This window comes from Berghia stephanieae, chromosome 15, assembly GCF_034508935.2.
Source record: "Berghia stephanieae isolate SIO BIC M18660-M18661 chromosome 15, UCSD_Bste_1.3, whole genome shotgun sequence".
Classification (NCBI taxonomy): Eukaryota; Metazoa; Mollusca; class Gastropoda; order Nudibranchia; family Aeolidiidae; genus Berghia; species Berghia stephanieae.
In genome coordinates this window covers 8,138,742-8,151,646 of record NC_088374.1, presented here as the reverse complement: position 1 = coordinate 8,151,646, position 12,905 = coordinate 8,138,742, and the positions used below count along the sequence as shown (strand labels likewise).

The following is a 12,905-nucleotide window of genomic DNA, read 5'->3' as shown; positions in this document are numbered from 1 at the left end:
TGATCAAATTTATGTTTTTTTTCCTCTGGATACGCTTTTATGCTCGTCGGAGAAATATTTCATACGGCGTCCGCCATTGTTCCGATAGTTTAGAGCCAGTGTTACTAAGTTACCATGCGTCATTTGGAAGGAAGTGACGTTACGATTGTTGAAGAGTATTGTTTAATTGTTATATCATCGGCGTCCTTGTAATTTAGGCAGGCTGTAAAATAATCAATGACGGTGGGTTATAAAATTATGCAGGGGACGCTGTGAGCCAAAATGTGTATGAGTTGTTTGAAATCATGAGAAAGTTAGGAGGGATTTGAAAAAAAAATCACTGCATTGTACACCTAGGAGTACAACAGAATATTTCAGTACTCACCGCTTGTAGTTGCATAGTGTATCTCTAAACACGCCGCCTTGATTGAATTTCCTGTTATCGTACCATCTAGTCTAGCCTTGGAACCTTTTGGAACGAGGGGATCCTTCACATTTAAAGAGGCAAATTTACCTGGTAAAAAGAGAAAAGAAATTAAAAAAAAACAAACAACTGAAGCTTATCTCTATGTGCGGCTATGTGGTCTTGTGGTATGACACTCGCTTTCGGATCGGAAGGTCCTGGGTTCAAGCCTCGCGTTCGGCGCATAGTTGAGTCTTTGGAAAAGGCTCTTTACTCACTTTCTCTCACCGCACTCAAGTGTAAAATTAGTACCTGGCCGTTAACAGCGTTGTCTTTGTCCGAAAAATTGTATTATCGCCTAACAGGCGGCATGTTCCGTCCTAAATGTTTAATGTTGCTGTTGACCCTTTGTAAAGCGCTTTGAGCATATTTAGTGGATATTGCGCTATATAAAGCTCAATTTTAACAAAAATATTTTAAAGCTTTTATATATAGCACAATATTCACTAAACGTGATCAAAGTGATTTACAGTGGGTTCTAAACCAACAGTAACACTTAACAAGTAGGACGAGCCTTGATAGCTGTAAAGCAATACATAACAAATATTCCTACATAGACAGACCAGGTACTCATTTTACAGTGCCATCTATGCCAGGGCTAATGTCAACTTTCGCTTCTTAACTCACTCAATCCTAGATATTTTTGCCACTTTTCAAAATTGGAAGAAAAGTATTAAAAATGAGCATGGACATAGATAGTTTTATTCAACTACCATTAATACGTAAAAATTAAAAACATTAGCTTCGATACTACGCCTAAAAGTTGTCTCAGAAAAATGTAATAAATAGGCATGGGGTAAAAGTAACCTGGGGTATACTACGGATATAGTCGGTGTTAGGGTTGACTGAGTTAACTGGTCACCCAATTTCCAGTGAAGATAGCCGCTGTCCATGGATACATTCCTGTAGTAAACCGAAAATTAAAACACTGTCAAGGTTACAGGCTCGCATACGTCTTGTTGACAAAGCATGGCTAACTTCCGGCACATAATAACAAAGAGCTGACTGACGTCAACTTCGTTTCTTCTATATTCTGATTGTTTTATTACTGATCACTGACATGAAGTCTAACTAATACAATGACACAGGGCTGGCGACGTCAACTTCGTTCCCTCTACAGTCTAACTGTTATATATATATATATATATATATATATATATATATATATATATATAAACTAATTACTAACATGAGGTCTAAAAAATGACAAATAGCTGAGCGACGTCAGCTTCGTTTCTTCTATAAAAGAAAGATAGAATCAACAAACCAACAAACCTTTCTTCCCTTTTGTCGGTTGCCAGTGACCATCTATGCCAGGGCTACTGCCGACTTTTCCTTCTTCACTGGCCACCACTTTCCACTGAAGATGACCGCTGTCCATGGATCTACTAGTGTAGTAACCACAAAAGTTATTGTCAAGGTTACAGGCAGGCAGACCGCTTGTTATCGTCGTACAGGAGTCATTCCTCTTCTCAGGAACATACTGCGACGAAACAACTGCCAAGAGATAAAGAAATAGAATTTATATGAGCATCCAACGCCATGTACCATATCATAAAAAACGGTGTATAATCTTAAACGTTTATTTATAGAATTACAATGACAATGACGTAACTCACTTCTTTTAATGATTATATGTCGTCTCAAAACGGTATTATATTGGGACGAATCAGATGCTTAAATGCGGAATTAATAGTTAAACTGGTCAAAAATATAAATTGTTGGCATTAGTACCCTAAAATATGGTATCCATTCTCCTCCATAAAACATACAAACACAACACAAGTCTGATATTTCGTACTCGAGCTACCAGCTGTAAACGACCTGCACAGGATTGACGGGATTGCCGTACTTTGGACAACCACATATGTGACCCTTCGCCTCAAAACGGTATTAAGTCGGGTTCGTTAAGATGTTGAAAATTGAATTTATAGCCAGAAATATCAGACTTGTGTTGAGTTTGTATATTTTATTGAGGAGAATGGATACCATATTTTAGGGTGATAATGCTATCAATTTATATTTTTGACCAGTTTAACATTTAATTCGGCTTTTAAGCATCTGGTTCGTTCCGACATAATACCATTTTGAGACGATGGGTCACATATTTTTAAAAATTTGCCAGAAAACTCATCCTTCAAATATCGATCAATTTAAATGACAATCATATTGGCAAAAACTCTCAAACTTGGGACTTCGCGAAGTCGCGAAATCCATCGATAGTTGAAGGACGAGTTTTCTGGCCAAATTTTTATATTTGTGTTTTTCCAGAGTATGTCAGGGATGCTGAGGAGCTTTGATTGGAACAGTGGAATACAACACAATAAAATGACTCTACTTCTACGTATTGCTGTTGGTCTTTGTTCCCTTGTAAAGCATTTTGAGACTTCGAGTGGATATTGCGTTTTATAAAAACTCTAGTTTTATTCTGTTTTTTTTTGGAAGCTGTTCTATTCATATTTCTTCATTCCTGAAGACACAGTCGCATGTCGTGAGAATTCTTTGACCAACGTTTTCTAATTTGCAGGTCTGATACCACACATTGTTAAAGGGCTTATTGTTGGAGGGGAAATACTCTCAAACCGAACCGATATAGCGTTCATTATAACTATCTATAGAGAGTCCCAATAGCTCAGTTGGTAGAGCACTCGCTTCACACGCAAAGGGACCAAGATCGATCCCGGGTGCAGTCGAGATTTTTTTCTGATCCCCTCCCCCGCGCCCCCCAATGTCCCCCATTAGTGAAGGGGTAGCGAAGTCTGTTAGATTTGGGGTAAAGTACTTTGCGATAGACTAGCGTCCTATCCAAAGGATAGCAGGTAATTTCTATTGTCTTTTTCACGCGATAGAAACGGAGATAAACTCCCGCTCCATGGGCCCACTGGGTCTTTTGGTGTTGCCATATGTGCGGCTATGTGGTCAAGTGGTATGACACTCGCTTTCGGATTGGAAGGTCCTGGGTTCGAGCCTCGCTCGGCGCATAGTTGAGTCCTTGGAAAAGACTCTTTACTCACATTCTCTCACCGTACTCACGTGTAAAATGAGTACCTGGCCGTTAACAGCGTTGTCTTTGTCCGAAAAATTGTAATATCGCCTAACAGGCGTCATGTCTCGTCCTACATGTTAAATGTTGCTGTTGACCAGGGGACCCCTTGTAAAGCGCATTGAGCACGTTAAGTGGATATTGCACTATATAAATGCTCATTATTTTTTATTGACATTATGAGCTGAGCTTGAGCTTTATAAAAAAAATTAGCGCAATATCCACTATGTGCACAAAGCACTTTACAAGGGGCCCCTGGCCAACGCGACATTTAACATTTAGGACGGGACATGACGCCTGTTAGGCGATGTACCATTTTTTTTTCGGACAGAGACAACGCTGTCAACGGCCAGGTACTCAGGTACCTGAGCACGGTGAGCGAATGTGAGTAAAGAGCCTTTTCCATGGATTCAAGTATGCGCCAAGTGAGGCTCGAACCCAGGGCCTTCTAATCCGAAAGCGAGTGTCATAGCACAAAACCACATAGCCGCACAAGGATTATGCATGTACATTGATGAAATTTGTATCTCACATATTAAAGACATTTCTAATTTCTGTAATATGTTATTCGTCCATTTTTGTCTCTTAAAAATCAATTATAATTAGGAAGACAAGCGTGATGTAAACCAAAACTTGTCACTACCTTATTGGAAACGTAAAACAGCTCTTCCGAGGGACCGTATACATCCCTTGCGTAAATTGTCTTCTAGTTTCAGCGTGATGGCACCTTATTTTATAGACTAAATAAATGCTGGTAGTCAATAACGATCATCCTTCCTCAATCCTTTACTTTCCGTAATGGTTCAACAGTCGCGTGACGTCACTTCCCTCGTAATGACGCATAGTAACTGGTTCTAAACTATCAGAACAATGGCGGACGCCCTTATGAAATACTTCTCCGACGAGTATAAAGTGTTTCCAGAGGAGAAAATAATTCTAAACCTGATTATGTTTTGACTTTTATATATTCTGATTACATGACATGTGAAAAAGTTCGAGCCATCAAGAAGAATAAAAAGTACCGATTTTCTTTGTTTAGAACCAAGCTGCTGGTTCCTGGGCGAATGTGACATCAGACTATTAAATCCTATTCTTATAATTTGCCTATACAACTCGCTACTAAAATAGTTTTACCACTTTTTGATTCAATTTATAACCTATTCATTTATTTTGACCTCCGAAGGACTGGTTAGATACATACTTCCATTGATTTAGGAACCAGTAAAGTAGAAGGTGTGACGTCACAAGAAATGAAGTGAATAGGAAAGTGCCAGAAGACAACAGAGAATAAAAAGGCGATGGGGGTTCAAACCCGCGACCGTACTTGTACGACAACTCCGCCTGGCCAGGGAGATCGTGACTCTACTATATGAGCCATCCACGACCCCGAAACAGTCGCTTCAAATTCTGTCCAAGGTGTAACGTCACTACTTTCTTCCCTCGTTCCTTCAAAATAAGTGTTTAGTTACTATTTGTGACCCTTCTTCTCAAAACGGTATTAAGTCCGGATGATTAAGATGCTGAAAATTGAATGTGTAGCCAGAAATATCAGACTTAAGTTGAGTTTGTTTGCTTTATAGAGGAGAAGGAATATCATATTTTACTGTGCTAAACACCAACGTTTCATATTTTTGACCAGTTTGACTATAATTTGACTTTTTAGTATCTGGTCCATCCCGACATAATACCGATTTGAGACGTTTGGTCACATTTGCAACGTGTGATGGCTACGCCAGTATCAACTAATTCGTTTTAAGACAAGTTATCTCATACTCAAGAGTTGTCCTTTTGACCTTGTTTCCCATACTCAATAGATAATCTGATAACTCGAGAGATTTTTTTAAGCGATTCATTCTGTACAAACACGTATCTGGTTTAAATTTTTGGTTAAAACTCGCCCTTATGCCGCTATGTGGTCTTGTAGTATGATACTCGTTTTCGGATCGGAAGGCTCTGGGTTCGAGCCTCGCTCGGCGCATAGTTGAGTTCTTGGAACATTATCTTTACTCTAACCGTGCTCAGGTGTAAAATGAGTACACGCTGTCAATAGCGTTGTGTCTGTCGGAAAAAAAAAAAAGTTATAATATCGCCTAATAGCGTCCTGTCTCGTTGCTGTTGGTCAGGGCCCCTTTGTGAAGCGCTTTGATCATGGTCAGTTGATATTGCGCTATATTAAAGCTCAACTGTTGCCCTTAATAGCGGATAGACGACTATCCTTTTTTGGACACATAGTAAGGAAAGAATGAATACCTGGCAAGTTGTGGAAAAATCCCTGGTAAACGCGTCCGGGGAAGACAAAGAAAAACACTCATAGACCAACTGAAGGACTTCACCAACCTAACAATCCAAGAGCTGTTTGAAAAAGCAAGAGACAGGGAGGAATGGAGAGAGATAATTCATGCAGTATCCGAAGCCTGGACCAGGCATGGACCTAGAAGAAGTTGTCCATATATCGATCGCTTAAAATGACCCACATCTTGTCAAATACCCTTTAAAATGTCAGTAGTCCCCATGAGCCTCAAAGAGCCGGAGTTTATCCCGTTTCCTATGGCTTGAAACGGGCATTAGCAATTATTTTTATATCCTTTGAATAGGACGCCAGTCTATCGCACAGTACTTTCTGCCAGATCTAACTGAAACATCTACCCAATTTGGGTAGTCAGAAAGAAATCTCGACTGCACCCGGGATCGATCTCGGTCCCTTTGCATGTGAAGCGAGTGCTCTACCAACTGAACTGCGTATTGGGACCCCCAAAGACACGGAACACGGAATTAAAACTCTCAAACCTGGGAATTTATTATTATTATTATTATTATTATTATTATTATTATTATTATTATTATTATTATTATTATTATTATTATTATTATTATTATTATTATTATTATCATCATCATTATTATTATTGTTATTATTATTATTGTGACCATGAACATGTCACTTAGTTTTAGCTCACTTTGCGGCGCTAAACTGCGGCTAACGCCTGGGTTATTCCAGTCTTCCCTTGGAATAGATCCTAAAGAAAATAATTCCCCTTAGTAATGAATAAAGGGAATTCTTTTATTTATTTATTTATGTATTTATTTATTTATTTATTTATTTAATGACCCCCATTCTAGCAAAATCAATAAAACCTGGGACTTCATAAATAAATCTCAGGGTTGATAGTTTTCAACGTGATGACAGTCATTTTAATTGATCCATACTAGAAGGACGAGTTTTCTAGCCATAATTTTCAATACTCTATAGATAGAATGAAGATGACGTCACTCAGGTCTTTGTTATTGTTTTTTGCCATCCGCGTTTATGAGTAATGCTCACTGAACTGTATTAACCTGACTATAAACGTTCATGGATACACACAGTTTTGTGTGTTGGTCCGTTTTACTTCCGGATGGCAATGTTATGAGCTTCTTGGCCAAGCGCATACTATCTATAATAGTCTTTATGCAGGGTAAGGCAAAACTGTCGTTGACCATCTTGTATCATAAATCTACTGTCCTTCGACCTTCTTCTTCCCAACCACCGGTGTGTTTCTTTGTGTTATCAATCTCAAAAAAAAAGTGCTGTTACGAGACAACACATCGTGTCAAACCGTATATTCTATGAGAAATTGACGTGTTGATATTTCAAAAACACTTCAGTTTTTGATAACCGACATACTCGTACTTGGAGATAAAAACGTATAATGAGAAACTGTCACACCCAGTCAAGACGGCTAACGATAACTTAAGAATATACAAAAAGAGAGCAACCAGCAGCTTGGTTCTAAAGAAAGAAAATCGGTGCTCTTTATATGTGACCAAGCGTCTCAAAACGGTATTATGTCGGGATGGACCAGATGCTAAAAAGTCAAATTATAGTTAAACTGGTCAAAAATATGAAACGTTGGTATTTAGCACAGTAAAATATGGCATTCCTTCTCCTCTATAAAGCAAACAAACTCAACTTAAGTCTGATATTTCTGGCTACAAATTCAATTTTCAGCATCTTAATCATCCCGACTTAATACCGTTTTGAGACGAAGGGTCACATATGAGAAATGGTCACACCTAGTCACGACGGCTTACGATAATTTTAGAATATACAAAAAGAGAGATTGTGTGAATAGGATTCAATAGTCCAAAGTCACGTCCGCCCAGCAACCAGCAGCTTGGTTCTAAAGAAAGAAAATCGGTACTCTTGCTTTATATTCTTCATGCTGGATAGAACTTTTTCACATGCCATGTGATCAGAATGTGTAAAAGTGAAAACATGATCAGATTTATAACGATTTTCTCCTCTGGATACATTAATTTATGCTGGTCGGAGAAATATTTCATAAGGGCGGTGATGGAGATTATGGCATCCGCCATTGTTCTGACAGTTTAGAACCAGTTTCGTGAGACGTGACGTCACGACTGTTGAACCCTATTATTCTCGTTAGAGAAACTATGAAGTTGTCTTCCACTCCTTTTTCGTTATTAGCAAGTTAACGAAATCGACATCGAACTGCGAACGACAGCTATAAAACCCGGATCTATTCTCTTACGTCACCAAAATACGCAGTATTAATAATCGTACTTTTTAGTGACTTTAGCGGGTAGATCCGGGCTTTCTTGCTCGTCGTTCGTCGGTCGACGTTGATTTCGTTAACTCGTTATTGTCAAGTCACCTCGCCCTCGTTCAGTTTGCGGCACTGCCCTGCAGCTCAAATCTTGGGATAATTGAGCTTTTATATAGCGCAATATCCACTAAAAGTGCTGAAAGCGCTTTACAAGGGGTGGCTGGCCAACAGCAACATGCAACATCTGAGACTGGACATGACGCCTGTTAGGCGATATTACATTTTTTTCGGACAGAGACCACGCTGTCAACGACCAGGTACTCATTTTACACCTGAGTACGGTGAGAGAACGTGAGTAAAGAGTCTTTTCCAAGGACTCAGGAACCCAGGACCTTCCGATCCGAAAGCGAGTGTCATACCACTAGACCATATGTGACCCATCGTCTCAAAACGGTATTATGTCGGAACGAACCAGATGCTGAAAAGCCGAATTTAATGTTAAACTGGTCAAAAATATAAACTGTTGGCATCAGCACCCTAAAATATGGTATCCATTCTCCTCAATGAAACATACAAACTCAACACAAGTCTGATATTTCTGGCTATAAATTCAATTTTTAACATCTCAACCATCCCGACTTAATACCGTTTTGAGGCGAAGGGTCACATATAGCCGGTTACTCAAGTCTTCCCTTGGAAAAGACCCAAAAGACAATTTTCCGTATGGGATGAACAAAGAGAATTATATTAACTTTTATTTATCTTATTGTCTTTGTGCTACCAGTTTGGCTACCGAGCGGCTATATGGTCTAGTGGTATGACGCTTTCGGATCGGAAGGTCCTGTGTTCGAGCCTTGCTCGGCTCATAGTTGAGTCCTTCAAAAAGGCTCTTTACTCACATTCTGTCACAGTACTCAGGTGTAAAATGAGTACTTGGCCGTTAAAAGCGTTGTCTGTCCGAAAAAAAAATTTGTAATATCGCCTAACAGGCGTTATGTCTCGTCCTACATGTTAAGTGTTGCTATTAGCCAGGGACCCCTTGTAAGGCGCTTTCAGTACTATAGATAGTATGCAGATGACGTCACTCAGGCCTTTGTTATTGTTTTTGCCATCCGCGTTTGTGAGTTGTTCTCACTAAACTGTATTAACCAGACTATAAAAGTTCATGGTTACACAGAGTTTGTGTGTTGGTCCGTTATACTTCCGGATGGCAATGTTGTGAACTCCTGGGCCAAGCGCATTCTATCTATATAAAAGCTCAATTATTTTATCCTAGTTGGACAATTCGATCTCATTTAACTCGCTCTCATCGTAGCCATCGTATGCTCATTGTAGTCGTTCAGTGCCATTAAAGGCCCGTGGAGCCGGAGTTTTCCCCGGTTTCTATAGCGTGAAACGGAGAAAAGCAAGTGTTGGCTACCCTTTGGATAGGAAGCTGGTCTATTGCAAAATACCCTCCGCCAGATCTAATAGGCTGAGCTACCCAATTATTGCTGGGTGGAGAGGGGTCTTCTTCTTCTTCAAGTACCAAGTCTGTGCCAGACATCGGTGATCATGATACGCCATTCATCTCTTTGATCAGATAACCTCAGAAAACTAATATTACTCTTCTCTTTCTATGTCACCCAGCTGTTCAAACTATTCAAATATGTTTTTCTTAGTCTACCTTTACTCATTTCCACTCCTATCTTTCCTGTGAGAGCAAGATTTTCAATACATTTATGTCGATTTAGGTGTCCTAAAAATTGCATTTGTCTTTTTCTTATTGTACGAATTAATAACCTTTTAGTTTCAGAGAGGGGTAGGAGTCAGAAAAATATCTCAACTGCGCCAAGTCTCGATCTCGATCCTTTTACGTGTAAAGCGAGCGCTCTTCTAACTGAGCTGTCGGGCGCCCCTAAGGGGTGGCTCTGCGATACGGTCTTTGCTTCGTACCCTTTGATACCAGTAAGAGGAGACACTGGGTAGCTGCGAATCGGCTTCGGTCGAGGAGCTGCCTAACGGCAAGTGCGTTACATCGGTGGGGTCTAACTTCCTGTCCAATATGTCCACGCTGTGGGCAAGAACCCGAGACGGCAGAGCATCTAGTCGAAAGGTGTGTTGTGACGATGCTACCAGGCGGGTTCGCGACGGTGCACGAATGCGGACCGGACTTTGCTGATTGGGTCGATCGTCATAGTAGTGTGAACCATAAGAGGCTGCAGCTGCTGCTTCGTACCCGAAAGGTACCGAGGAGCAAGTCATTTCACTTCAACTCAATTTGTTTGATCTGGTGGAAAGTATTTTGCGACAGTCTAGCGTCCTGTCCAAAGTGTAACAAGCAATGTTCTATAGAAACCTGGATAAAATCCGGCTCATGAGCCTTATGGCTTTGAAGGATTACTACGGTCAGAAACTGTTCGTCAAGAGCCTTTTCTAAGAATTCAACTATGCTTGTCTCAAAATGGCAATTTTTCCTAAAAATGTTTTTTTATATCTCTCTCCTTACCGATCATTTTCAGTATTTTCCCAAAAATGACAGGCTTACCCAGCAGGTAATTGATTTTTTAACACTCAAACAATCTCTCTACAAAACAACTTTATGTTGTTTTTCATTTTAAAAAAAGATCATTGTAATGTACAAACTATCGAAATCTGAATAAGAAAAAATGTATATTGTGTCGTAACAAATGTGACGATTTTGTTGTAGGTGGTAAGGAGAGGGTTAACTCTCTCCTTACCAGTCATGTTCAGGATTATCCCGAAGACGTCAAACCCAACTAACACTAAAATAATGTTTATCCCTCAAACACAATAGCAGTAAAGATCTTGCTGTAAATAGTTTCTATAGCAAAATATGCTCAACAACACATGGTTCATTAAAAAAAAAAATTATGATGTACAAGAGAAATTTGAATAAGAAAAATGTTGGTTGTATCGTAAAGAATATGAAGATTTCCCCATAGTTGGTAAGGATATGGTTAATAAGGAAATCGTGTTGCTCTTTGGTCGTATTGTTAACAGTAATCGTGGAAAGTTCTAGCCCGAGGTTGTTTTTTTTGGTTGGTAAAGCACCTTACACACATTACCCCACTCTATTCAGATGTGAATAAATACATGGATAAAGACAGTGACGGATAGTGTACGAGTGCAAGAACAGAAAAAAAATAACGCCTAACAGGAGATTGGCACTTTATGAAATAAAAATATGGTTACATATGGCCTGTTGGGTAACGCATTGATCATGATAAGTCCTTGAAATTGATATATATATATATATATATATATATATATATATATATATATATATGTATATATATTTATATATATTATATATATATATATATATATATATATATATATATATATATATATATATATATAACCAAACTCATGTAACACACAGTCCTGGCGATGGCTGAAAAGTCCTGAAAAGGCCTGAAACATCGATGCAGACTGACTCCAACATTGTGATAAATATTTTAAAAATAATATATATATATATATATATATATATATATATATATATATATATATATATATATGATATATTTATTAATATTCTACTTGTTGATTCCATTTCCAAACTTACCGATCAAAAATTGAATATTGAGAATCCAAAAGAGAGAATGTGAAAATTTCAACATACTGGAAGTTTAAATAACACAGTTGAACACAATAAATCTTAATTCAATAACTCTTTCTCTTCGCGAGCAAAAATATTTTTCAATTTTATTTGTTAAAGTATATAATATATTTTTCTGTTTCTCTCAGTGGCTGAAGAAGAATTTTGATCTCGAAACGTTTCGTAAAGTTGGTATTTTGTTCTTTTATTATTATTATTATTATTCTTTCTCGAAGATCTTATGTTTATCTCTATTCATTACTTTAAATAATATTTTTTCTTTAAAATCGTTCACAGTTTCTGGCTGAATTTTTGTATCACTGTCTTTTGCTGTCCTTCCTTTCCTTAAAAACTACTGTAGACGCAATGATATTATTAATCTCCACAGAAGTGACGACAATGATAAAGGCTGGTATGTATTTTTATCAAGACTGTAATAGGTAGTGTCTTCTCGTCGTTGAATGAATCATGTTATCAGCTCTTCTTGAATTTTTAGAATATTTTATGACACACATATTGAGATAATACCCACTGAAGAAACATTGTTTAATTGATAAAGAAATGTGAGTAACTGGCCGTTAACAGCGTTGTCTCTTTCGGGGGAAAACTGATATAGTCGCCTTACAGACGTTATTTCTCGTTCTACATGTTACGTGTTACTCGTTAATAAAAATATTGAAGTTTTATAAAGCGCAATATCCACTAAACGTGCTCAAAGCAGCGCTTTACAACAAATAACATGTTGAACGAGGCATAACGCCTGTTAGACGATAATATCATTTTTTTCCCGACAGAGACAACGCTGTTAACGGCCAGATACTCTGTTTTACATGCCTGAGTATGCTAAGAAAATGTGAGTAAAGAGTCTTTTCCAAGGACTCAACTATGCGCCGAGCGAGGTTTGAACACAGGAACTTCCGATTCGAAAGTGAGTGTCATACCACAAGACAACATAGCCGCAAATTTTGTTTTAGTTAAGAAAGACTCATAGCATCCGCCTGCCGGATATGACGTACCAAAGCATAAAACTATGTGTTCAATTTAAAGTTTATAATATGTGACCCTTCGTCTCAAAACTGTATTCAGTCGGGATGATTAAGATGCTGAAAATGGGATTTACAGCCAGAAATACCAGACTTAAGTTGAGTTTATTATGCTTTATAGAGGAGAAGGAATATCATATTTTACTGTGCTAAATACCTACGTTTCAATTTTTTGACCAGTTTGACTATAATTTGACTTTTTAGCATCTGGTCCATCCCGACATAA

At 38.3% G+C, this 12,905-nt stretch overlaps 1 protein-coding gene across 4 annotated transcripts in view; it reads right to left on the bottom strand.

The window, feature by feature from the left end:
- Window positions 1-12,135, bottom strand: part of LOC144960851 (uncharacterized) — a 22,192-nt gene extending 10,057 nt beyond the window's left edge. Inside the window, exons 1-4 of one of the 4 annotated variants that reach the window (XM_078894233.1) lie at window positions 11,604-12,071; window positions 5,736-5,837; window positions 1,718-1,939; window positions 365-493 (exon numbers count right to left, since the gene is read on the bottom strand). In XM_078894233.1, the coding sequence (XP_078750359.1) occupies window positions 365-493; window positions 1,718-1,823 (235 nt within the window). In that variant the 5' untranslated portion in view covers window positions 1,824-1,939; window positions 5,736-5,837; window positions 11,604-12,071. Of the gene's footprint in view, window positions 1-364; window positions 494-1,717; window positions 1,940-5,735; window positions 5,838-11,603 lie in introns of all 4 variants that reach the window. The other 3 variants (XM_078894230.1, XM_078894229.1, XM_078894232.1) reach the window with 3 other exon arrangements.
- Between the last annotated feature and the right edge of the window lie 770 nt (window positions 12,136-12,905).